Below are 26,642 nucleotides of genomic sequence, written 5' to 3' on the forward strand. Positions count from 1 at the left end.
ATGTCTAGCTGAAATTACTACTGAAAGTACGGTCTTGTCAATTGCACGGCTATATATCCGTTGTTACAGGTGCATCTCAATAAATTAGAATGTCGTGGAAAAGTTCATTTATTTCAGTAATTCAACTCAAATTGTGAAACTCGTGTATTAAATAAATTCAATGCACACAGACTGAAGTAGTTTAAGTCATTGGTTCTTTTAATTGTGATGATTTTGGCTCACATTTAACAAAAACCCACCAATTCACTATCTCAAAAAATTAGAATATGGTGACATGCCAATCAGCTAATCAACTCAAAACACCTGCAAAGGTTTCCTGAGCCTTCAAAATGGTCTCTCAGTTTGGTTCACTAGGCTACACAATCATGGGGAAGACTGCTGATCTGACAGTTGTCCAGAAGACAATCATTGACACCCTTCACAAGGAGGGTAAGCCACAAACATTCATTGCCAAAGAAGCTGGCTGTTCACAGAGTGCTGTATCCAAGCATGTTAACAGAAAGTTGAGTGGAAGGAAAAAGTGTGGAAGAAAAAGATGCACAACCAACCGAGAGAACCGCAGCCTTATGATTGTCAAGCAAAATCGATTCAAGAATTTGGGTGAACTTCACAAGGAATGGACTGAGGCTGGGGTCAAGGCATCAAGAGCCACCACACACAGATGTGTCAAGGAATTTGGCTACAGTTGTCGTATTCCTCTTGTTAAGCCACTCCTGAACCACAGACAACGTCAGAGGCGTCTTACCTGGGCTAAGGAGAAGAAGAACTGGACTGTTGCCCAGTGTTCCAAAGTCCTCTTTTCAGATGAGAGCAAGTTTCGTATTTCATCTTCATGCTTCCTTCTGCTGACCAGCTTTTTAAAGATGCTGATTTCATTTTCCAGCAGGATTTGGCACTTGCCCACACTGCCAAAAGCACCAAAAGTTGGTTAAATGACCATGGTGTTGGTGTGCTTGACTGGCCAGCAAACTCACCAGACCTGAACCCCATAGAGAATCTATGGGGTATTGTCAAGAGGAAAATGAGAAACAAGAGACCAAAAAATGCAGATGAGCTGAAGGCCACTGTCAAAGACACCTGGGCTTCCATACCACCTCAGCAGTGCCACAAACTGATCACCTCCATGCCACGCCGAATTGAGGCAGTAATTAAAGCAAAAGGAGCCCCTACCAAGTATTGAGTACATATACAGTAAATGAACATACTTTCCAGAAGGCCAACAATTCACTAAAAATGTTTTTTTTTATTGGTCTTATGATGTATTCTAATTTTTTGAGATAGTGAATTGGTGGGTTTTTGTTAAATGTGAGCCAAAATCATCACAATTAAAAGAACCAAAGACTTAAACTACTTCAGTCTGTGTGCACTGAATTTATTTAATACACGAGTTTCACAATTTGAGTTGAATTACTGAAATAAATGAACTTTTCCACGACATTCTCATTTATTGAGATGCACCTGTAGATGATGATGGTAGAGAAGATCTTATATTATGTCTCATATCAAGCATTTCATGTCTTGTAATGACAGCTTGTAAGAATTGTTTACGTTCGGACAGCAAAGTGTCCTAAGTGCGTAAGGCAAAAACCCTTTTCATTACTTAAACATTTTAATATTTTATATTCTTAAGCCACATATCACATAGATGTGTTGGTAACATCTATGTGAATCAATATTCAATAAAAATAAAGTTTTTTGACCTTGACACTTTTTTTGACCAGAAAAAAAAGCAACATTTCCTTAAGGGTTGCCTTTAGCCCCATTGTACCCTACTGTAATCCTACTTGTTCAGTGCAATGACATTATGTGACTAAGCAAAAATTAAGCATTAACAAAAACTGTACCACTAGCCAGACATGTTTTATAAAAGTGTTTCATGTCTTATCTCGCCTAGAGCACCAAGTGGATTACCACTGAAGGACTACCATTGGTGCCTCTCAAAATAATAAATAAAAAAATCTCTTGACGATGAAGCTTATAGTTCCTGTTAGATCTGAATTTCTCTTGTTTGTTTTTAATAGATTGTTCACAGAACAGCTGTGCCCAGTGCACTGGCTGTGGACTGGATTGGAAAGAACTTGTACTGGTGCGATGTGGAGAGAAAGACACTGGAGGTGTCTAAATCCAATGGTTTATATCCCACTATCATAGTGAGCTCTGGCCTGAAAAACCCCACTGACCTGGCTCTGGATGCTCAAACCGGGTATATTGTCAACAGATTAAATTTGCACATCCTGCTTTCTACTTTTCATCATGACACTTCAAAAACAATTTTCTTACTGAGTATTTTTGTCTTGCTTTCCAGTGAAGTTATCGATATCTTAACATCTTTAACAAGATACATTTACCTGTACCTGAGAAGCAAAATGAGAGAAGATACTAGGTGTTGTTTTCAGATAAATTTTACCAAAAGTTAGTGAGGTTTATTCTTAAATTGAGAAAGTTTTTTCCTCCAAAATACAGAGTAAGATGTTTCTTTTCAGTGCAGTCCAGGGAGGAGAAGGAATTAATAGATAGGCCCACAGATCAATAGGAATAGTTAATTTCTACTTGAAACAACTAGGACAAGGACATGTCTCATAATATTTGAAGCTGGTGAATGAGGGTCACTCTCTATCCCTCAGGTATGTGTTCTGGATTGACTGCTGTGAAAATCCTCACGTCGGTCGTGTTGGTATGGACGGCCAAGGCCAAAGAGTTATTGTGAACAAAGATATCTACAGCCCTTCAGCTCTGACCATTGACTACACAAACAAGAGAATCTACTGGGCAGATGATAATCACATCCTTTTTGCCAACATGGATGGTTCACAGAGGCACAGAGGTGCGAACAATTTAATTTACTTCTTTTTATGTATTGGATTAGTAAACAATGAAGGCAGAATTGTATAAAAAAACAGCAATAAAGCCATTTTACTGTAAAACATGAGGCTGAAATTGACCATGAGCTCAAGATATTCTACAGTGTGACAGCAAAAGAGATCTATCATTGTACTTACAAATGTAAGGACACATTTGTAAGTGTACCCAAGAACTTGACTGGCCAGCGTAAAACTCAAAACAAAAACCCCTGAACAGCTTCGGGATGATTTAGAACGCAGACTGTGAGCCAGGACTCTTCGCCCTAAATCAATGACCTGACCTCACTGACACTCTTGTGTTTGAATGGGAGCAAATTCACACAGCCATATTCCAACATCTTGTGAGAAGTCTTCACAGAAGAGTGGAAGCTGTTATAAAAGCAAATTGAGCACCAACTTCATGTTAATGCCCATGGTGTTAATATATGGGCGTGGTGTTCTGTTGTCTACATTCTTTTGGCCTTGCAGTCTATCTTTCACTTTAGGATTGAAAAGGAGGTGAATCTGAAAGATGTTGGGTAATGACTTGAGCTTTAATGTGTAGTAATTTCACTTTAATGTGTACCTCAGTTCCTCATGACCACATCCAGGGTGTGATGGGGCTCACGCTGTTTGAGGACTTCATTTACTGGACTGACGGAAAGTCCAAATCTCTCCGTCGAGCCCACAAGACCACCGGTGCCAATGCTGTTGACCTCATAAATTCCTGGCATGCGATTAAATCTGTCATTGTCTACCATCCTCTGCGCCAGCCGGAAGGTAAAGACTTTAAGATTTACGGTATATTCATTTTGAACTTTGCGATGAATTTTCCCAACGTGATCTCAAGAGAATTCGTATGTATTCTTACATAAAGTGTGGTTCTAGCAAACATACATTCTTTTACGTTTGCATAGACACCGAAACGTACAGTACTGACGTATTGACAGCATCTAAACATCATAATTTATGTATGTTTTTATATATTTTACTTGTACTGTTTGAACTGATTAATATTGAGGTTAATTACATTTAATTTATAATCAATTTATAATCAATGATAATTTAATGCAGTTAACATTGTAATATGACATTTTAATGGTTGCATTCACCTCTATGTGATTTCTGCTGCCCTATACAACATTTTAATAAATACAAATTTATCACTTTTACAAAAAAAATTAAAATAATAATAATAATAATTTGTAATCGTTTAATCATTTATTAAACATTTAATTTTATTTTTGTTTGCCATGGGACATAAAAGGAGTTTTCAGAATATGCCAAAAAGCAAAATAAACCACAAAAACACCATAAAACAATAATAAAATTAATCCATAAATTTGTTAACTATAATCCAAATCTTCAGACTGCTTTCTGTGAAGAACAAACACAAATTCAAGCCTTTTATTCAACTATCTCCATCTCCAATCCATCTGCCACAGCGCCGTCGTGCCTGCCGTAACTGTCAACCCGTGTTGGTTGGTTTTGTTTTCAAAATTAAAAAATTGCCGCCTCGAGCATTACGACCAGCGGTTTTACTGCAGTGATGTTGAATGCTCATTGGTTCTCAAGTGTCTCGTGACTGTTTGCAACATGCCGTATTCTGTGATGGAAAACGATGAAAATGACAGCGCCGTTATAGAGTGAATCAGGAGAAGGTTTACAGCGATTAATAATTTAAATTCTACTCTCCACAATGCTATTGTATGCTGTCAGGGAGCACATCAGATGCAGCGCATCACCCTTTGGTCTACTTTTGTACTGAATTTTGCCATTTTTCTGAATAAATTATTGTGATTACATTTATCTGTCTGTTACGTGTTTTATATGCTTAATAAATGGTTATGGTTAGGTTTAGGAGTAGGTGTGGGATTAGCGGCTGTAAAATATATATAAATTAATATACTGTATCAAAATGATTGCTACTGTACATTAATCCACTTGTTACATGTTTTTATATTGTTGAAATGTGGTTATGTTTAGAGGTTGGGGTTGGGTTAAGGGATCTAAAATATCTATAACAGTAAAAATTTTTAAATATACAGTATTTATAATTGATTTGTGTATTCAGATATGTTTGTAATGGATTCGTCAATATTTTACGTTTCTAAAGCTGTAAATATGTAAAAGTGTTTACGTTTTAGATCCTTTCAAACATCCATATTATACATTTTAGTGTCTATCCAAAAGTACAAACATGTACGTTTATATGTTACAAATATTAACGTACATATTGCTACGTATATTAATGAGATCAGGCTGGTTCTCCAGTTGCACTACTTAAGTGTTAACCTGTATCTTATTTGCTAAACACCCACAATCCAGTTTAACCCAGTGATTATCTGTACTGGTACAGTGCTGTGCCAGGTGTATTTCATTGAAGACATTATTTTTAGTGCAAATATGCCTCCTTTCAATATAAATTAGGCTTATTGTAGATTACGCTTTTTTCCACAAAAGTCAGCATTATTTGTCTAGTACCAATTACCACCTGCGGAAAATTTAATTCTGTTTAAAAAAGATGTTTGCGAAACAATGCTGTGCAAAATTGTATGCCAGATTTTGGTAGTCTGTTAGGTATGTTCCCAGAACCGGCCTGTAAAATAAGGAACTGCCCCATGCACCTTGTGTTTAGCTCTACAATTTGGGCATATCTGTGCCATTAGCTGATTTGCTTAATTCCTTATGTTAAATCGACGCAAACTGCATGAGCAAATAAACTGCTATCAGTAGCCACAATTTATTCTTAGTAAATTTCCGTTTCATTATTTTCAATTCAGAAAACAAGTCATTTCTGCCCCTTTTTTATGTGACAGTCCCCAAGCACCAGTGTCAAGTGGCCAATGGAGGGTGTAGCCACTTGTGTTTACTGTCTCCCGGTGGAGGTCATAAGTGTGCCTGCCCAACTAACTTCTACTTGGCTGCCGATAACAAGACCTGCATGTCCAACTGCACAGCCAGCCAGGTGTGTTTGCCAAAATGCTAATTCATTGTCATTAGATGGAACAGCAAGGCTTGTTCCAGTTTGTGTTGTGCACAATTGATTGACCTTTTCTACATGGTGGACTTCTTTGCAGTTTCGCTGTGGAACAGATGAATGCATCCCATTCTGGTGGAAATGTGATACAGTAGATGACTGCGGCGATGGATCTGATGAGCCTGCAGACTGTCGTGAGTGTTTATCTTATCCATCTAAACCAAGGGTCCGTGACCCATAGGGGGTCCACGGTGGTACCGCAGGCGGTCAGCTTATTATTGTTTGATCTACCATTGGCACTCGTAATAATGACTCACTTGCACACGGTTGACAGACTACAGTTATTTTTTTTTGTATTTTTTTTTTTTTTTTGTTGCTTTTTGCTTTCAGAACAATAGCTTAATTTGTGTAATAAATAGTTACCGCTGAGATTATCAAGCCGGCATAGGCTATGTCCTTAATAGTCAACACATTCAAGAAGATGACTCCAGTCATTTTTCCTCATTACAAAGTTTTACTCCTAAAGAAATGAACAGTAATTTTGAAATATATGTATTAAAATTGACCATTTTCATGAGATGAAGACTCCAATCATGTCAGTAACCTCATAAAAGTTCACTGTAAAAAAAAAAAACAAAAAAAAAAAAAAAGAAAAATCCAGTTGTTTTTACAAAAAAAAAAAAAAAAAAAAAAAATCTGCCAGCTGTGGTTACCAAAGTAATTATGTACAAAATACAGTAAAAATGTAAACAACTTTATGGAACAACCTGTCAATTTTACAGTTTAACACTGTTGTTTTTACGGTATATTTTACGGTGCAGTACCGCCGTTTATATTATTAAATGATAAACTTAATATATTAAGCTTCTGAAACTGTAAAAGTCTGCTTTTCACTTTATAATGCATTGTTAATCACCGTAGTAATTACAGACGTGCACATGATGACATGAAGTTCATCAATAGTGGCCCTTCCAGGAGCAATGGACAATAAACATGTAGAGACGGTGCTCAGTGTCACTCACACAAACACTAAATACCATCAGGGTAACACATGTGAAATTAAAATAATGCAATAAACATTAACTAAACTACATCAAATATAACACAGAATTTGGGGTCAGTGTAGATAACTGATATTAAAAATAAGAAGAAACATAACTATTCTCATAAAATATAATGAAATTATATTTCAGACCCCTGCTGTACATAATTTCATGATTATTTTAATGGCTTTGCAATGTAAACATCAAATATGTAAATACAATAATATGGCACAATACATGTTTTTATAGGCATAAAATGCAACATTCAATTTTTAAACAATATGCTCCATCTCTCTGCTTAACAAGGGGTCCTTGGCCTGAAAATGGTTGAGAACCCCTGATCTAGACTATATATTAAGTTTGTAATCTGTATACATTTTTGACTGACACAAACAAATTATTGAATCAGAGTTTTGAATAGATATATTAAAATATTGGCAGGTTATTTACAATATATACTGTATATTGCAAAATAATTACAAAATATTATGATTTTTTTTTATATATATATATATATATATATTACTCACCCCTTGATGTCGAAGTTATTATACATGGAGATTAACTTCTTAACAGCTACAGGCTAGACTGACCTGTAAGTTTTGAGAACGAATGAACTTTTGCTCTTTCATTTTTATCTCCCAATGCACTTTTAGAGTTCACTTTGTAGCTTGGTGATTCATATGAGCAGTACAGCTGGAACTAATAGAAAATGACAGGCTGCAGATGGCTGCTGTTAACAGGTGGAACCTCTGTTGTTCGATAAAGGCCAAGGGGCATTAAATATCATAGAGAAGCTTTTAGTGGAATATTGGAACGTGGGTTGACTCGCCCATTTCAGGAGACCTCACACAACTACGGTTTAAAAACACACAGCTATGCACAAATTGCTTTGAATCCTCAGGAGTTCACTGTTAATCATCATTTTTGCAGCGGAATTCAAATGCCAGCCTGGGCGTTTCCAGTGTGGCACTGGCCTTTGCGCCTTACCTCCCTTCATCTGCGATGGAGAGAATGACTGTGGGGACAACTCGGATGAGGCAAATTGTGGTGAGCAAAATAATACATATGAAAGCTGTTCTTAAATGCCATGTTCTTATCGACAGATCCAGTGCTTTATTTTCTCTGTGTGACGCTCCTTGTAGAATCCAGTTCCCGTAGGGTATGCAGAATGCACAAGCAAGAAAATCAGACTTGAATTTTCATCAGCAACAAATCTTCTTTAGCACAGCTTTCTCTGTATGTTCAATTATACAAGACTCTTGTTGCTGTCAAACGATCAATATCCACTTTAGGAGTATTAGAAAAAAGTACAGAGTATTTTGTCTTCTAACCATTGTAATTGGGATTTTTTTGGACCAACAGTGATTTAAGATTCAAGAGGTTTAGTGCTTTTAACGCAAATAATATTGTTTCTGCTCTCATCTTAGTTCTATTCGTATTGCATTCCATCTCTGAATAATCCATTTGAAAGGAATTGAATTTGACTGGAATCTCGATGTCTCTATTCCTGATACTGTACCTAATGATGTTATCTCACAAAGAATACATATAGTATTAGCTCAGTTTTAAAACCTAATGAGCTACCACACTATCTACTGCCTACATAGGCAGCTGCCTTCTTAGAAAACTTTATTTATTACATTACGGAAATGTATTAATTATCCATTTGATATGCCCTACATACTGTAGGCAGCAATTCGGTGCACCACAAAAATAGCACCAAGTTTAACAGCATGTTGCTAAGCTTAAGGCATGGTGTTCTAATAAGCATAAATAAATACAAATCACATGTGAATATTGAGTAAAATAAATTGATTTTAATTACACAGCACTGCTTTTATTGTTACTTTTTAATAGTATAAGTTATAGTATAAAATATAAGTTATTCACAATCAGATATTCATTGTACATCTCTGATTTATGTATTCACTGAGATTGTCTTCTAGGGTACAAAGGGTACATGTGATGCTGCCTTGGAATTTTTTGAAAAGATGGCACCTTACAAGGCAGCATTACGATGCCTTAAAATGCTACCTCCGTAGGCAGCTCACTAGATTTAGTAGTAGAGCAATTGTCTCACTGATTCCCTATAATTATTCCCCCCATTTGCAGATACATACATCTGTCTGTCAGGCCAGTTCAAGTGCACCAGAAAGCAGAAGTGTATACCTTTAAATCTTCGCTGCAACGGACAGGACGACTGTGGGGATGGTGAAGATGAAACAGACTGTCGTAAGAAACGTCTTGACTTTTTTTTGCTTCCTCTATTAAGCACTGCCAAAAAGGGGCATCATTCTCTTCAACGGAAGGGTGTTGTGACAGAATTTGGTGAACTGTGCCACATTTGGCTTATCCCAGATAAATTAAATGATCCAGAATGACAGATATCGAATGTGGCTTTTATCCCACCAAACCAAGTTGAAGCTAAAAGGATAGCCAGGTGCTTATTACTGTAGGTATTCCCGAGAGAAAAGGCCCTATCTTGGGAAAGGTAGCAATACTTGTCAGTGAGTCACCTTGAGTGGAAAGGTGTATATCATTCCCCATTTGAACTCAGCATGTTACTGCTATGACTAACATTTCTAGGCTGTCATTTCTTCCAGTCCTGGGTCGTTATTGTTCCTAAGGTAAATGGTAATGGTAATGGTAGAGTTCCTGTAGCTCAATGTGTTCAGCAGGGTTGCCTGCTGAACACCATGATGAACCCCTAAGGGTTCATGATGGAACTGCATGGGGTTACTGAGATTATGAGAAGAAATGTATTAATCATATACTCACCCTCATGTTATTTCAAACCCATATGATTTTCTTCCATGGAACACAAAAGGTCATGTTACGGCAGGATGTTAGGAACTGACAGCCTCAGTCACCATTCACTTCCTTTGCATTTTTTTTTTTCTCCATACAATAAAAGTGAATGGTGACTGAGGCTGCCACTTCCAAACATTCTGCCTATCATCTCCTGTTGTGTTCAACTGAAGAAGGTCATACAGGTTTGGAATGACATGGGGGCAAGTAAATGAGACATTCTTTTCATTTTTGGGTGAACTAACAATTTAAACAGGTAACACACATGCAGATAAAATGTATGCTGGTACCTTGAATTGGCTGTAAGTTCTGCCATTGAATATATGTAAAGTTATTTGCACAAGACCTTGTTATAATGTAAAAAAAAAAAAGAAAAAGTGAGGATGTCTCATACATTCTTTATTGAAAAACGTTCATAGGAATGTTTGACCTATACCGTACAAGTATTTTTTGTTTGTTTTCTCTCAAACTCTTCATATGACTCTTTGATGGCCTAGTAAATAACTTGCTAATGATGTTCCAGCTGAGAGCACATGTTCACCAGACCAGTTCCAGTGCAAGGCCACCATGCACTGCATTTCCAAGCTATGGGTCTGCGACGAAGACCCAGACTGTGCTGACGGCTCTGATGAGGCCAATTGTGGTGAGTAAGCCACAGTTATTATTCACAAATCAGAGGCTCGTCGGCCACATGCACAGGCCTGTCTGAAAGTCTGATTGGGGCTAATGCCAATTCTGTATGCTACTGCTGTCTTATCTCTCTCTGATGGAGTGAGGCCAGTTTTAATCATGAACCACTCGGCTTTTATTAGCTGTGGCTTGTAACAATTCCCCTGGGCCTGTTGTGTTGCCTGAATGCCTGATTTAGTTTGACAGGTGCACATCAGTGGTGGCCTCACATATTGCAGTCTTCCCCGGCTATGTGTTCCAGACATGTAAAGTGCAGATGCACTGACAAAACAATTTCAAAGGGTCTGCTGGACGTATTTTGCTGCAAGTAATTTTGTATATAGACTATATTGGACTAATAAGCAGTGTACCTTGTTTTATTACAATAATTTTTGGTAACACTTTCTATGAAGCCCATATTTATAATGCATTGTAAAAGCATTATACAGGCATTATACTCTATTCAATAATACACCTTATAATAATTTATAACTTCTCAAAAATAATTATAACTACAGTTATAATACATTATAATACTTCCCCTATTCATAGTTATACTTAAAGTTGCAGTATGTAAGATTCAGAAACTCTTGTTATTAATGAGACCTGTGGCCATTAAGTGAACTGCAGCCAGCTACCTTTTGCTCGCACTCATGCTCATACTCCATAGGGACGCGAGCGAGCAAGCATCGACCAAAACAACGAAGTAACGTACAAAGAGACAACATGATTCACCAGCATCATGCTGACAGATGAGGTAGCATAATTAAAATTACACAGTTTATGATTGTTTTACTACAAACTTTGAGACTGTATATTATCAGAATCAGAATCAGCTTTATTGCTAAGTATGCTTACACATACAAGGAATTTGTCTTGGTGACAGGAGCTTCCAGTGTACAACAATACAAAAACAGCAGCAAGACATAAATAATAATAAAAAATAAAAAATAATTATAGACATACGTACATACACACACACATACATACATACACACATACACATACGTAGTGCAAATCTAATACAAATCTGTTATGTAAAGTGCAAAATACAAATCTTTTATGTACAGTGCAAATGTTTTTTTTTTTGTTTGTTTTTCCAGAGGAATGAAATGGCAGAAGAGGTTGGATGAGTTGGATAAATATAAAAAAGACCAAACTGTGTATTGCACATAGTTATTGCTCAATGGGGCAATTTAACTGTTCATGAGATGGTTAGCCTGAGGGAAAAAACTGTTCCAGTGCCTGATGGTTCTGGGGCTCAGAGCTCTGAAGCGTCGGCCAGAAGGCAACAGTTCAAAAAGGTAATGGGCAGGGTGAGTGGGGTCCAGAGTGATTTTTCCAGCCTTTTTCCTCACTCTGGAAGTGTATAGTTCTTGAAGGGGGGCAGGGGGCAACCAATAACCCTCTCAGCGAACTGTCCTTTGTAGTCTTCTGATGTCTGATTTCGTAGCTGAACCAAACCAGACAGTTATTGAAGTGCAGAGGACAGACTCAATGACTGCTGAGTAGAACTGTATCAGCAGCGCCTGTGGCAGGTTGAGCTTCCTCAGCTGGTGAAGGAAGTACAACCTCTGCTGGTCCTTTTTCTCAATAGAGTCAATGTGTGTCTCCCACTTCAGGTCCTGTGAGATGGTAGTGCCCAGGAACCAGAATGACTCCACTGCTGCCACAGTGCTGTTTAGAATGGTGAGGGGGGTCAGTGTTGGGGTGTTCCTCCTAAAGTCCACAATCATCTCCACCGTTTTGAGCGTGTTCAGCTCAAGGTTGTTTTGACTGCACCAGACAGCCAACTGTTCAACCTCCCTTCTGTATGCAGACTCATCGTCATCTTGGATGAGGCCGATGACAGTGGTGTTGTCTGAAAACGTCAGGAGCTTGACAGAGGGGCCCTTGGCAATGCAGTCATTGGTGTAGAGGGAGAAGAGTAGTGGGGAGAGCACACATCCCTGGGGCCACCAGTGCTGATTGTACAGGTGCTGGAAGTGAGTTTCCCCTGTCTCACAATCTGCTGCCTGTCCGTCAGAAAGCTGGTAATCCACTGACAGATAGACATGGGAACAGAGAGTTGGTGTAATTTATTCTGGAGTATAGCTGGGAGGATGGTATTGAAAGCCGAACTGAAGTCCACAAAAAGGATCCTTGCATATGTCCCTGGTCTGTCCAGATGTTGCAGGACATGATGCAATCCCATGTTGACTGCATCATCCACAGATCTGTTTGCTCGATAAGCAAATTGAAGGGGATCTAGAAAGGGTCCAGTGATGTTCTTCAGGTGGGCCAACACCAGTCTCTCAAATGATTTCATGACCACAGATGTCAGGGCGACAGGTCTGTAGTCATTAAGTCCTGTGATTTTTGGTTTCTTTGGGACAGGAATAATGATTGAGCATTTGATGCAGCATGGGACTTCACACTGCTTCAGTGATCTATTGAAGATCTGTGTGAAGATGGGGGCCAGCTTGTTGGCACAGGATCGAAGACACGCTGGTGAGACGCCATCTGGGCCTGAAGCTTTCCTCGTCTTTTGTTTCCGAAAGACCCAGCTCACATCATCTTCACAGATCTTAAGTGCAGTTTGAGTAGCAGGAGGGGGGAGGAGGGGGGTTGCAGGAGGTGTTGGTGTCTGTGTGAAGTGAAGGTCAGAGTGGGTGTGGGGTGTGAGATTGGGACTTTCAGCTCTGCAGTAGAACACATTCAGGTCGTCAGCCAGTTGTTGGTCCACCACAGGGTTGGGGTAGGAGTCCTGTAATTTGTGAGTTGTTTCATGCCACTCCACACTGATGCAGGGTTGTTAGCTGAAAACTTGTTTTTCAGCTTCTCATATTTGACTCTCCAGTGGTGGAACAGGGCTAAAACAAAGTACGGATATAGGTCTGCTATGCGAGACTGTAGTTTGAAGTACTCACTTTTCTTTGCATGATACATTGACTGCATTTATACAATAGCCTATGTCGGCATTAGCTAGCTAGCCAGCTTTATCAATAGCTGTTAACTAAATTTGGTGGATGATGACAGTAGCTGTTTATAAAATAGACTGTACATTATAAATATGTTGACACAATTCAGTATTGATGTGATTTCATCACAACTGTCATTTTGATATGTCTATGCACCATTGTTTTATAATAATAGATCGTACAGTTGTGCTCAAAAGTTTGCATACCCTTGGAGAATTGGTAATATATGTTCCATTTTTAAAGAAAACATGAGTGAGCAGGCAAAACACATTTCTTTTATTTCTTATGGGATTCATATTCAACTGTAGGTTATAACAGAATGGCACAATCATAAAACAAAACATGGCAACAAAGAAAAAAATGAAATGACCCCTGTTCAAAAGTCTGCATACCCTTAGTTCTTAATATTGTGTATTGCCCCCTTTAGCATCAATGACAGCGTGCAGTCTTTTGTAATAGTTGTCTATGAGGCCCCAAATTCTTGCAGGAGGTATAGCTGCCCATTCGTGTTGGCAAAATGCCTCCAGGTCATGCAAAGTCTTTGGTCGTCTTGCATGAACCGCACGTTTGAGATCTCCCCAGAGTGGCTCGATGATATTAAGGTCAGGAGACTGTGATGGCCACTCCAGAACCTTCATCTTTTTCTGCTGTAACCACTGGAGGGTCAACTTGGCCTTGTGCTTAGGGTCATTATCATGCTGGAAAGTCCAAGAGCATCCCATGCGCAGGTTTCGTGCAGAAGAATGCAAATTGTCTGGCAGTATTTTCTGATAACATGCTGCATTCATCTTACCATCAATTTTCACAAGATTTCCTGTGCCTTTAGAGCGCACACACCCCCAAAACATCAGTGAGCCACCACCATGCTTCACAGTGGGGATGGTATTCTTTTTACTAAAGGCCTTGTTGACCCCTCTCCAAACATAGCACTTATGGTTATGACCATAAAGCTCTATTTTGGTCTCATCACTCCAAATTACAGTGTGCCAGAAGCTGTGAGGCGTGTCAAGGTGTTGTCGGGCATATTGTAACCGGGCTTTTTTGTGGCATTGGCACAGTAAAGGCTTATTTTTGGCAACTTGACCATGCAGCTCATTTTTGTTTAACTATCGTCATATTGTGCTCCTTGAAACAACCACACCGTCTTTTTCCAGAGCAGCCTGTATTTCTCCTGAGGTTACATGTGGGTTTTTCTTTGTATCCCGAACAATTCTTCTGGCAGTTGTGGCTGAAATCTTTCTTGGTCTACCTGACCTTGGCTTGGTATCAAGAGATCCCTGAATTTTCCACTTCTTAATAAGTGATTGAACAGTACTGACTGGTATTTTCAAGGCTTGGATATCTTTTTATATCCTTTTCCATCATTATAAAGTTCCATTACCTTGTTATGCAGGTCTTTTGACAGTTCTTTTCTGCTCCCCATGGCTCAGTATCTAGCCTGCTCAGTGCATCCACGTGAGAGCTAACAAACTCATTGACTATTTATACACAGACACTAATTGCAATTTAAAAAGCCACAGGTGTGGGAAATTTACCTTTAATTGCCATTTAAACCTGTGTGTGTGTCACCTTGTGTGTCTGTAACAAGGCCAAACATTCAAGGGTATGTAAACTTTTGATCAGGGCCATTTGGGTGATTTCTGTTATCATTATGATTTAAAAAGGAGCCAAGCAACTATGTGATAATAAATGGCTTCATATGATCACTATCCTTAATAAAAGACAATAATCATATCCTTAATTATTTGCATGATCAGTCATATTTTCAAAATAAATGCCAAAATTTCACAATTTCTGCAGGGTATGCAAACTTTTGAGCACAACTGTATATATTTTCTGTATAACCAAGTTACGTTACACTAATGAATTTGTCTTTTTGAATTATATTGAACATTGTCTAGCATTCATTTCATGAGTTATTGAGTTTAGCTAAAATTACACAGATCAATCCTTATGGCACTATATTTCACATGCTTTGCAGTTATGTAAGCTTACCTGTCCAATAAGAAGAATGCCAATTCAGGGTCGGTTTTGATCCCCAAAACCGAACGAAGATCCCTCCAGGAATCAAATGCCCTGCCGATGTTCACTCTAGTTTTCACTCAACCACGATCACGTTCCCGCTTGGCCAGACGGGATTCAGTAGATAAATATTTTTTTGGCTTACTCAGACTTTGTGTAGGAGTCGGTGTTGTGCTGGGATGCTGGTTTGCTTGATTCCATCTCTAAGATAGCGTTACCTAGTGTTGCAGTTTGTTGTCACTGTTGAATAGCAGAAGAGAAGCTATTAGTGTCTGAGGCAAGGCTCTCGGTAGCGCGTATAAACGTCACATCCTTTGAATTTTCCCGGCAAAAGCGACCCGCTCCCTTTGCATGAAAATCTATATATACACTATATTGCCAAAAGTATTCGCTCACCCATCCAAATAATTGAATTCAGGTGTTCCAATCACTTCCATGGCCACAGGTGTATAAAATGAAGCACCTAGGCATGCAGACTGCTTCTACAAACATTTGTGAAAGAATGGGCCGCTCTCAGGAGCTCAGTGAATTCCAGCATGGTACTGTGATAGGATGCCACCTGTGCAACAAGTCCAGTCGTGAAATTTCCTCGCTAATAAATATTCCACAGTCAACTGTCAGTGGTATTATAACATACATAACATAAGTGGAAGTGATTGGGAATGACAGCAACTCAGCCACGAAGTGGCAGGCCACGTAAAATGACAGAGCGGGGTCGGCGGATGCTGAGGCGCATAGTGCGCAGAGGTCGCCAACTTTCTGCGGAGTCAGTCGCTACAGACATCCAAAGTTCATGTGGCCTTCAGATTAGCTCAAGAACAGTGCGTAGAGAGCTTCATGGAATGGGTTTCCATGGCCGAGCAGCTGCATCCAAGCCATACATCACCAAGTGCAATGCAAAGCGTCGGATGCAGTGGTGTAAAGCATGCCGCCACTGAACTCTAGAGCAGTTGAGACGTGTTCTCTGGAGTGACGAATCACGCTTCTCCATCTGGCAATCTGATGGACGAGTCTGGGTTTGGCGGTTGCCAGGAGAATGGTACTTGTCTGACTGCATTGTGCCAACTGTGAAGTTTGGTGGAGGGGGGATTATGGTGTGGGGTTGTTTTTCAGGAGCTGGGCTTGGCCCCTTAGTTCCAGTGAAAGGAACTCTGAATGCTTCAGCATACCAAGAGATTTTGGACAATTCCATGCTCCCAACTTTGTGGGAACAGTTTGGGAATGGCCCCTTCCTGTTCCAACATGACTGCGCACCAGTGCACAAAGCAAGGTCCATAAAGACATGGATGAGCAAGTTTGGTGTGGAAGAACTTGACTGGCCTGCACAGAGTCCTGACCTCAACCTGATAGAGCACCTTTGGGATGAATTAGAGCGAAGACTGCGAGCCAGGCCATCTCGTCCAACATCAGTGTCTGACCTCACAAATGCGCTTCTGGAAGAATGGTCAAAAATTCCCATAAATGCACTTCCCAGAAGAGTTGAAGCTGTTATAGCTGCAAAGGGTGGGCCGACGTCATATTAAACCCTATGGATTAAGAATGGGATGTCACTTAAGTTCATATGCGTCTAAAGGCAGATGAGCGAATACTTTTGGCAATATAGTGTGTATATATATATGATGGCTGCTGGAAATGGGGCCTGTCTAGATTTGATCAAAAATGGCTTTTTTCAAATAGTGATCATGATCAATCATGCCACAGATGAAATTTTTTTCCCCATTCTGATGGTTGATATGAGCACTGCTGCCACACGATTGGCTGATAAGTTAATTGCATGGATGATTATTGGTGCCAGATGGGCTGGTTTGAGTATTTCTGTAACTGCTGATCTCCTGGGATTTTCACGCACAACAGTCTCTAGAATTAACTCCGAATGGTGTCAAAAACAAAAAACATCCAGTGAGTGGCAGTTCTTTGGACAGAAATGCCTTGTTGATGAGAGAGGTCAAAAGAGAATTGCCAGTCTGGTTTGAATTGACAAAGTCTACGGTAACTCAGATAACCGTTCTGTAGAATTGTGGTGAGAAAAATATAATCTCAGAATCCTATTCTGAGATGTGGGTTGCTGCCTTTATGTGTTTTTTGGAGCTTCAAAGTTCTAACCAACATTCACTAGCACTGTATGGACCGACAGACCTGAGATATTCTTCTAAAAATCTTAATTTGTGTTCTGCAGAAGAAAGAAAGTCATGCACATCTGGGATGGCATGATGTTGAGGAAATGAGAGAATTTTCATTTTTGGGTGAACTATCCCTTTCAGTTATTATTTTAAAAATAAGGGGTGTAACAGTTTGATTTTCTGATATAGATCAGTTCTGTTGTCCCTGTGAACTGTTTTCAACTAACAAACACCATGAGTGTTCAACATCACATACATCAGACATGTGTTCAAAAACAAGAGTGATATATCCAGTATTAGCACCAAAGGTCCTTCAGTGATAAGTCATAAAATATTTGTCTATGGGCTTCATAGAAAGTGTTACCAAACTTTTCTTTTTATATATATTATATTATTGTTGATGAAACAAGTGGGATGCTTGGTTGTCATAACCTGATTAGGGAGGGTGTCAGATTGTTGTTTTGAAACAGCCTTTGCATTAGGAGCACATGCTTTGTAAAGGATACATGCAATACTTCCATTGAATTAGGCCAAAAGAAAGTATCTCAAAACATATCTTACCTTATATCCTTTTGAAACAGCCTTTACATCAGGAGTGTGATGATGCCTTAAAATACTGTTAACTTATGGAGCTCACTTGTTTTCTTTTTTTTTTTTTTTACAGGGCTATTGTGTTATGATCCATGTTAACAATTTTTCAAAAGAGTTCTTTGACAAATATTGAGGTCTGTCTCTTAAAATATGTATTAAATATCTATATATTTGGGATACTATTATCTGATCTACATGGTGAAAGGTTGTCCCTGTCATTTCATATTTATATTTTTTTACTCTTACATAAATTGTAAAAAAATATTTATTTACCATTGGATATGGCCTCTCAGTGGATGTTTTTTTTTAAATATAATCTCCACCATTCATTTTATATAACACTGTGACACATCCCACCAGGGATGATGAACCTGACTTTCCTATATCGACAAAAGACGAATCAATAAGCTGACTATTAAAAAAAAAAAATTATACATTCTGTTGGAAAATTAGAAAATTGCTTTGATTGCCTTGGCTGAACATATCTGATTTTCCAATATTTATTATGGATTATCTATAACCCAAAAAATATCTCCCAAATGAGTGACACATCAGTGCTATAGTGGACTCCGTAATCTGTAATTGAGGTGTGTCAGGCTCCTTGGCTGACTCCATTGATTTCTAGATGTGACACATTTTATCTGCATCAGTCTGCAAGTAAATGTTGATCTTTATCTAGGCAATTGATGTGAAATGTTCAATTACCATAAAAGGCTGGCTTTATTGATACTAACCGGTTCACATTTGGTAATATATGGAATTATAAACATAACATAAAAGGTAGAAAATTGCATATTTATTAGATTGGAAAACTAAGAAAGTAGTTTCAGTTCACATGTTTTATCTTAGATGTTTGTGGAAAACAATGTGCCATATGCAGCGGATTCTGTGTTTTGATGTCCATTAGTGTTTGTGAAAGAATATTTTTTTACCGTAACCAAGAAACACCTCCCATATTGTCAAAAATAAATAAAAATAAGCCATGTTTTTTCTTAGTTAACAGTATCTCTTTTTTGTTCCTTTAGAAGCTTTTACCCATTATATTACAAGGCAACATGCCTGCAACCCATTAGATGATATTTAAAGAAGAATCTGTCAAGGGAGATATTCTAGGAAACGTTTTTTTTTTTTTCACAGTAATGAAATCAGGCAAGTATTTCCAGATCACTTCACTTACCCTTATATTGTGTAAATAAATGTCTACTGGGCCAAATGTTTTGATCTGATCTAGTGCTGTGCTGAAATATTGAGTAAATTTTTCTTACTAAATTGAATCAATGCATTAGATACTTGATACTTTTGTTTGTTTGTTCGTATGTTATTTATTTTTATTTATTTATTTTATTTTTTAAATGTGCATTCATATAATTTCCTACTGTACTCTGAAACTGGCCATACTCAGAGATATTTCTTTGAGGCACCATACTGGACAGAATTGGAGCGATCCATATGAACCACGTTTGGCATAGTCTCAGTTGTGATACATATTGTGATGCACTGTGATGTACTATAGTTATTCATGACATACAATGGCCCATAAAATTTATTTGGCACATTTGTCAGCACACAAAATAAAACATTTAAGTTCATAAGGTTTTTAAATTATAAAACAAAAGATATATTGTTATAAGTTTAGACAAGTATTTGGGCACTTTCCAGTTGTGAAATATAGTGGAACATCTCCATACTTCACCTGTGGTTACTCTGTTAGAATACATGTGCTAATTTAAGGGGAACTGGCTTTATACATCCACTAAAAATGACCTCGGGAGCAGTTGGTTAACCTGGTCTTCCTTTCTGTTCATTAAGAATTTATCTAGGCTCTAGCTTATACTGTTTAATATAAACACTAGAAGTACTCTGGAAAATGTTAAAATAAACTCCTTCAGAAATGTTCATTTCAGATGATATTGCCCAGGTGACAAACTGTTTGATGTGAAGTATCAAATGTTCAGGTTATTGAGGATGGAAGCTATCGGCAGCATAGTCAGGTATCTCATCTTATGGTGCTTTGGCCTCTTGAGTGCAGGCATGTTTTTTTTTTTTTTTTTTTTGGGGGGGGGGGGGTTTCCCCTTTTCTCCCAATTTGGAATGCCCAATTCCCAATGCGCTCTAAGGCCTCGTGGTCGAATAGTGATTCGCCTCAGTCCGGGTGGCGGAGGACGAATCCCAGTTGCCTCCGCGTCTGAGACAGTCAACCCACGCATCTTATCACGTGGCTTGTTGTGTCGTGCGTTGCCACGGAGACATAGCGCATGTGGAGGATTCACGCCATCCACCGCGGCAAACACGCTCAATTCACCATGCGCCCCACCGAGAACAAACCACATTATAGCGACCACGAGGAGGTTATCCCATGTGACTCTACCCTCCCTAGCAACCGGGCTAATTTGGTTGCTTAGGAGACCTGGCTGGAGTCATTCAGCACGCCCTGGGATTCGAACTAGCGAACTAGCGAACTCCAGGGGTGGTAGCCAGCGTATTTTACCACTGAGCTACCCAGGCCCCTGAGTGCAGGCATGTTTTGAACTTAGTGTCAGATATGCGCCCGGGAACCCTGAGAAAATGATGATTAAGTGTCGAAATGCGCTTGCACTGCATTAATATTCATGCTCTTTTGAAGCCCTTTTATTCTGTGTGTTTGTTTGTGTCTGATGAAAAAGATGAAAAGACCTGCGGACCTCATGAATTTTGCTGCAAGAATAACAATTGCATCCCGGACCACTGGAGGTGTGACAGCCAGAATGACTGTGGAGACAACTCCGATGAGGAGTATTGCAGTGAGTTTCTCTCATCTCTTTGAGCACAATAAAGCTTTTTTCCAGACTTATGTTTGTACTAAATTGTCTTAACTGTCAAGAAACTTTCACAGACTGTTTGAAGTTTTCTTTCTGTCTGTGTTTACCATTTGTCTGTTCATTTCTGATCTTTGTCCATGTTCCCACAAGGAATGATCAACAATTTAAGTATGTTTTATGCCAATTTTTTTTTTTTTTTTCCTGCAGAGTATATTAAAGCCTTTTGGTTGTTTTCATATTGGGCACATTTGCTGTGGTCTGAATCTGAGTGCAATTGTCTGGTTTCAGACTGACTTATGATTCTGTTGAACCCCGCTGCTTTTCCGTCTTCAACTTGTATCATTACATACATGCTCATAATAGAGAATACAATATTCGAGTGCCCTAGATTAATTTAATTAATTTGGTGCAATTATGCGCACCAGAGTGAACAATAATTGCGCCTCTTTGCATTGTATGCTGTAATTCAGAAGATGTAAATGTCCAGGAGAAGGTAACTATCTGCCGCTCACAAACAGTCTTTTTGGGGGGACAGCTGATTGCATGTGTAACTGGTCCTGCTCGACCTGCTCCGAGCGGGATTCAAACCGGTGTGAGCCAGCATGGGAGGCGGGTGCCCTAACGATTAGGCTAAAGGCTACAGCCTCTAGGCACAGTCACTAGTGCACCTCTTGAGGCCAAGGGAGTGAGGTTTACACATACCACACAGCTATCACGTACCAGATGACTCCCGTTAAACTCACCCTCCTAATTCTCACTCCCATATGGGTCACGGCACCACTGTAACCGGTCCTGCTCAAGCGTTACACAAGCAATGAATTTGCAGCTCTGCTTACATTGCACACTCACTCATGCACGTATCTAAAAGGCACCTCACCTCTTCTATGTCCCATAATGTTCCCCTGCCACTCGTGTTACAAATGTGTGTGTTTGTGCAACTTAAGATGTCATCATGCTTAGATCGGCAAAAACACAGGCGCTAGTTATTTTACATCCTGAGCAAGTGCGGACCCGAATACAGGTTGCGTTCTCACTCATGCGAACCATGCCAAAGTTCCTTTTCAACCCAGCTCAGACCACCTTTTTCAGGTACAGTAGTCTTTTTGTACAGTTTGGTACTACAGTCCACTTCCCGGTTTGCAAAACAGCTTTCATTTTACCAATTTTTCATCTGATTCGTACTACATTGACAGTGTGAAATCTCCCTTAACCGACAGCATCGTCCAATCACTGCCAACCATTTAGCATTATAAATTCTGAATCGATGTACTGATTACCATTGTCCCATGTCTGCCAACCATGTTGAGTGATGCAAACATCATCTGCAGTCTGAAACTGAACTTTAGGTCGGATTTTAGGAGCTGATTAGAAAGATATAGGATGCACCCTTGCTCCTTATTTATTGAATGACTTAACCTCCAGTGTGCTGTCTGTCTGCACCAGTCTCAGAACAGTTCGAAATGCTCCTTATTTTTGTCCCAACACCATATGAATCCTCTAAAAGCAACATTTGTCAGCTTTTGGATAAACCCATTGATTGTCAATGTGATAATGTAAATCTAGGTTTTTTAAGAAAAAAACAAAAGGGCCTATAGTTCTCGTAAAAAGTCATTGTGTTTAACAGCATGCCCTTTGGCATATCAGATGAAACAAGAGACTCTAGTCTTTTGGCTCAAATAGGTTTCAATGTAAAAACTTAATGAGGTTTCTTACCTGATGTAGTTTTGTTGCCGATTCTCCCAAAGAAAAGCTCTGCTGTGATCAGCTCCATATTGTTTTGTCACATGACTCGGTGCGTCAAAAGTCATCTTAAACCTACCAAAGCCTGTTTGCTGGTCTTAACTGGCTTAAGATGGTCTGCAAGTCAAGCTAAGCTGCTGGCCAGCCAGAACAGCTTAGCCCAGCAATACCGTTTAGGCTCGTTAAAGGCTGTTTTTTAGTGGGGAACAGGTTTAAATTCATAGCTAGATTTTTGAACATTTTAAAATAAACTTAAATTGTTGAGCTTTCTTTGTGGGAATTGTTTTTTTGTTTTGTTTTGGTTTTTTTTGAGCAGGGTACACTTGCTGTTTTTCCATTTGCATGGCATCAATGTAAAATGTCCAAGATGGTTTCACTTTATTGACCCCTTTTTCCAACATTGTGTTGTTAAATCAACTGCCAATTTCAAACATGTTTTTCCAACCACCTTGTTGGTACATAATGCTCCTTGTAAATTATAGCTGACAGACTCTCTTTGAAAACAACCCTTATAGACATTCTAATTGCTGATTAGTCTGCAAATCGCTCCTCTTAAGTTCTTGGCAAACTTGCAAGAACCTTGCAAACAGATGGTCCAAGGCCAATTCACGTCCAAGTCTGGGCCATTTTTGCACTTTTGATGTGCTACTGCTGTCTCTCATCCGTCCTCTGCTAAGGTCTACTTCGCCATTTTCAATGCGAGCAGTTTCGTAAGGCATGGTCAGGTTAGCTGTGCCATTGTTTTACTTTTTGTCTTGCTCTCCTCTCTGCAGAGCCAGTGACCTGTAATCATAAGGATTTTGCCTGTGCCAATGGGGAGTGTATCTCAGCACGCTTCCGTTGTGATGGTGACTATGACTGCATTGATAATTCAGACGAGGTCAGTGAATACTGCATGTCATTCAAGGAGAAGGCAGAGGGGTCTTGCCTTCCCAAACACTCTCTTTTAGCCATTTATTTTTAAAGCTGTTTGATCTTGGTCTTCCCACATCATTTGTCTTCATGCTTATTATTATTTTTTAGCAAATAGGGAGATGGATTTATAAAACCAAAAAAAAAAAAAAAAAAAATGACTTTCGGATTTTTAAACATTGCCTTTAAAATAGAAAAATGAATTTTTTTTTTAACTACTACCATTTTCCATTAAAAAAAAATTAAAACAAATAAATAATAATGAATAAAAAAAAAAGTAGTCAAAACTGAAATAAAACAATGGAAGATGGGATTATGTAGTGACTAATAAAATGCTCAACAAATCAAAACCATCTATCTTTAGCTTCTTCGAAGTAGCCACATCTTGCCCAGATTACAGTTCTACACACTGGGCATTCACTCAACCAACTTCTTGAGATGCCATATGGGATGCTTTTCATACAGTTTTGAAGAAGTTTCTATGCATACTGGGCACTTGTTGGCTACTTTTACTCCTCTATCTGGTCCAACCTATATATTAAAAAATATCTATTATTATTATTAAAATATTACTTTTGTAAAGATATTCATGTAGGCACAATTTTGTCTGTTTATCTACTAAACTAATGACATGTCTTAAACATAAGCATTTAAAACGTTTTTAAGATCATTAGATCATATAACAGATTTTTGGCTAGTAGTATATGAGACGACACTGAACTAATTCACACATACTTTGCGTGTTTGCAGAAGGACTGCGAGACTCACTGTGCAGACGATCAGTTTCAGTGCCACAACAATCTCTGCATCTCACGTAAATGGCTGTGTGATGGCCAGGAAGACTGTAAGACAGGGGAAGATGAAAGAAATTGCCTCGGAACAGGTATATCTTATTTATTTAATGGATTTATTACATGGCTCGCTGAAATATTTGATTTTGATTGATTTATTACACCATTTTGCAATCATATTTTTGTGTACTGTAGTGACCAACCAATTTCCTTCATAGCTAGTTTCATATCTCTCTTATTAACTGGCGGGCTCTTTCTTCTCACATAAGTAAATAAGTACATGTCCTTTTATTTGATTTTTGGTAAGTAGCTGTGTAATAAGTGGAAAAATGCACTTACAAATTGTCTGGTCAAGTGATATAGCTTACTGTAACATGTAAAAGGATGGGCAAGGAGGCGGCGGGAACCGTCTGAACAGTCAACGTAACGTTTAATGTAAAACTCAGCATAAAACAAAAAACAAACAAACACACACATGCTGCGCGGCCTTGTACGTCTCTCTCTCTCTCTCTCTAACTGGCGCCTTCGGCTCCTCTTTATCTCAATTTTTAAAATAGAAAAATGCATTTTTTTAACTACCACTATTTTCCATATTTTAGAAAAAAAAAAAAATCGTCAAAACTGAAATAAAACAATGGAATATGGGATTATGTAGTGACTAATAAAATGCTCAACAAATCAAAACCATCTATCTTTACCTTCTTCGAAGTAGCCACATCTTGCCCAGATTACAGTTCTACACACTGGGCATTCACTCAACCAACTTCTTGAGATGCCATATGGAATGCTTTTCATACCGTTTTGAAGAAGTTCCCATGCATGCTGGGCACTATCTCGCTCTCCCGCTATTCAGCTGATTCAGCGCCGGCCATGCACTCCTCCCCCGCCCGATTCAGGCCAGGGTGCCACCAGACTGACTTACGCTGCCCTTCCGGCCATTCCATCAGCTGGTGGTCCACCCTGCCTCCTGTGAACCTGGGGGAGTGATGAGGGGATGCATGGGGAGAGGGAAAGGGCAAGCGGAGACACACAGAGAGAGAGAGAGAAATTGCTCGCTGGCTCCCGGACGCGCTGTCGCCTGGTCCTCAACCGCTCCTCCGCCTTCTGGCGGACACCAGCTCGCTCCTCCACCAGCAGATGGCAGTGAGTCCTCCGGCCCCTGGCGGATGGAACTGCTCCTCCCCTTCTTCGGCGGAGGGCAGCGAGCCCTCCGTCCCCAGGCAGACGGCCGTGGCTGCTCCCCTGGCTGATGGCAGCAGCGAGGACTGTGCGACAATGAATCCCTCGTCCCTCCCCGGTTTCAGCACCACTGTAACAGGTAAAAGGATGGGCAAGGAGGAGACGGGAACCGGCTAAACAGTCAACGTAACTTTTAGTGTAAAACTCAACATAAAAAAAACATAAACAAACACACATATGCAGCACGGGCGTGTGCTTCTCTCTCTTGAACTGGGGCCTCCGGCTCCCCTTTATCTCGCTCTCCCACTGTTCAGCTGATTCAATGCCGGCCTTGCACCATCACGGCCCGGCCACACCCTCCTCCTCATCACACTCACTTTTTTTCTTTCAAAAGTTTGTACACAACAAACTAAACAGCCTTTATCAGCTCTCCTGTGATGTACTTCAGGAGTTTATTACTTGGTTAAGTTTTAATTAAGCATAAGGATTTATTTAGAGGCCTCAGTATTTTATTGAGGACCAAATTTTGCTCTTTCAACCAAGTGTATTCCATATTCTAATCTCTTATGTGGAAGCTGATTTGTACAAATAAGTGAGTTTCAAAGATATTTCACATGTGTTTGTTATACTGTATTTTCTGTATCTGTCAAAGCAAAATTGTGTATGTGTGTGTGTTTCTCATCTATTTTGTAGTGCTTCCCTCCTGCTCTCTAAATGAGTATGTGTGTGCCAGTGGAGGCTGTGTGTCTGCCAGCCTGAGGTGTGATGGACATGACAACTGTCTGGACAGTTCTGATGAGGTCAGTCCTTTAGCAAGACCCGTTTCACCTTACATAAACCGCTCCTCTCTTTGAAACTGTGCAGAGCTGTAAGTCCATTAGTAGAAGGAAAAAAAAATTATAAATATGTTGAAATATTAGATAGTGATTTGAGGCAGAAACTCCAGCTTAAAGCTGAAGTGTGTCATTTTTTTGACAGTGAAATTATTTGTTCTTTCTTAGCTTAATTTGCAGAGACAACTATAAGAAAGCCATTTGTAAATACAAGTCAAAGCTTTTGTTCTATTTGTTTGAACATCTCGACCAGCCTGACATAATCGGCAACATTGGTTGTAGCAATGGTTTGAATTTGGGGTGGGATTACCCATTTGACTGACCGATTGAGGACAGGGGAGTGTTTGGGAAAC

At 39.3% G+C, this 26,642-nt stretch overlaps 1 protein-coding gene across 1 annotated transcript in view; it reads left to right on the plus strand.

The window, feature by feature from the left end:
* The window catches only part of LOC127448473 (low-density lipoprotein receptor-related protein 1B-like), a 508,438-nt gene that overhangs the window by 425,545 nt on the left and 56,251 nt on the right, over positions 1–26,642 (plus strand). Inside the window, exons 58-69 of the mRNA XM_051711016.1 lie at positions 2,022–2,203; positions 2,625–2,824; positions 3,432–3,620; positions 5,660–5,808; positions 5,921–6,014; positions 7,797–7,913; positions 8,979–9,098; positions 10,198–10,317; positions 20,700–20,816; positions 23,348–23,454; positions 24,237–24,369; positions 26,150–26,256. Coding sequence (XP_051566976.1) covers positions 2,022–2,203; positions 2,625–2,824; positions 3,432–3,620; positions 5,660–5,808; positions 5,921–6,014; positions 7,797–7,913; positions 8,979–9,098; positions 10,198–10,317; positions 20,700–20,816; positions 23,348–23,454; positions 24,237–24,369; positions 26,150–26,256 — 1,635 coding nt within the window. The remainder of the gene's footprint in view (positions 1–2,021; positions 2,204–2,624; positions 2,825–3,431; positions 3,621–5,659; positions 5,809–5,920; positions 6,015–7,796; positions 7,914–8,978; positions 9,099–10,197; positions 10,318–20,699; positions 20,817–23,347; positions 23,455–24,236; positions 24,370–26,149; positions 26,257–26,642) is intronic.

This window comes from Myxocyprinus asiaticus, chromosome 11 (genome assembly GCF_019703515.2).
Source record: "Myxocyprinus asiaticus isolate MX2 ecotype Aquarium Trade chromosome 11, UBuf_Myxa_2, whole genome shotgun sequence".
Taxonomy (NCBI): Eukaryota; Metazoa; Chordata; class Actinopteri; order Cypriniformes; family Catostomidae; genus Myxocyprinus; species Myxocyprinus asiaticus.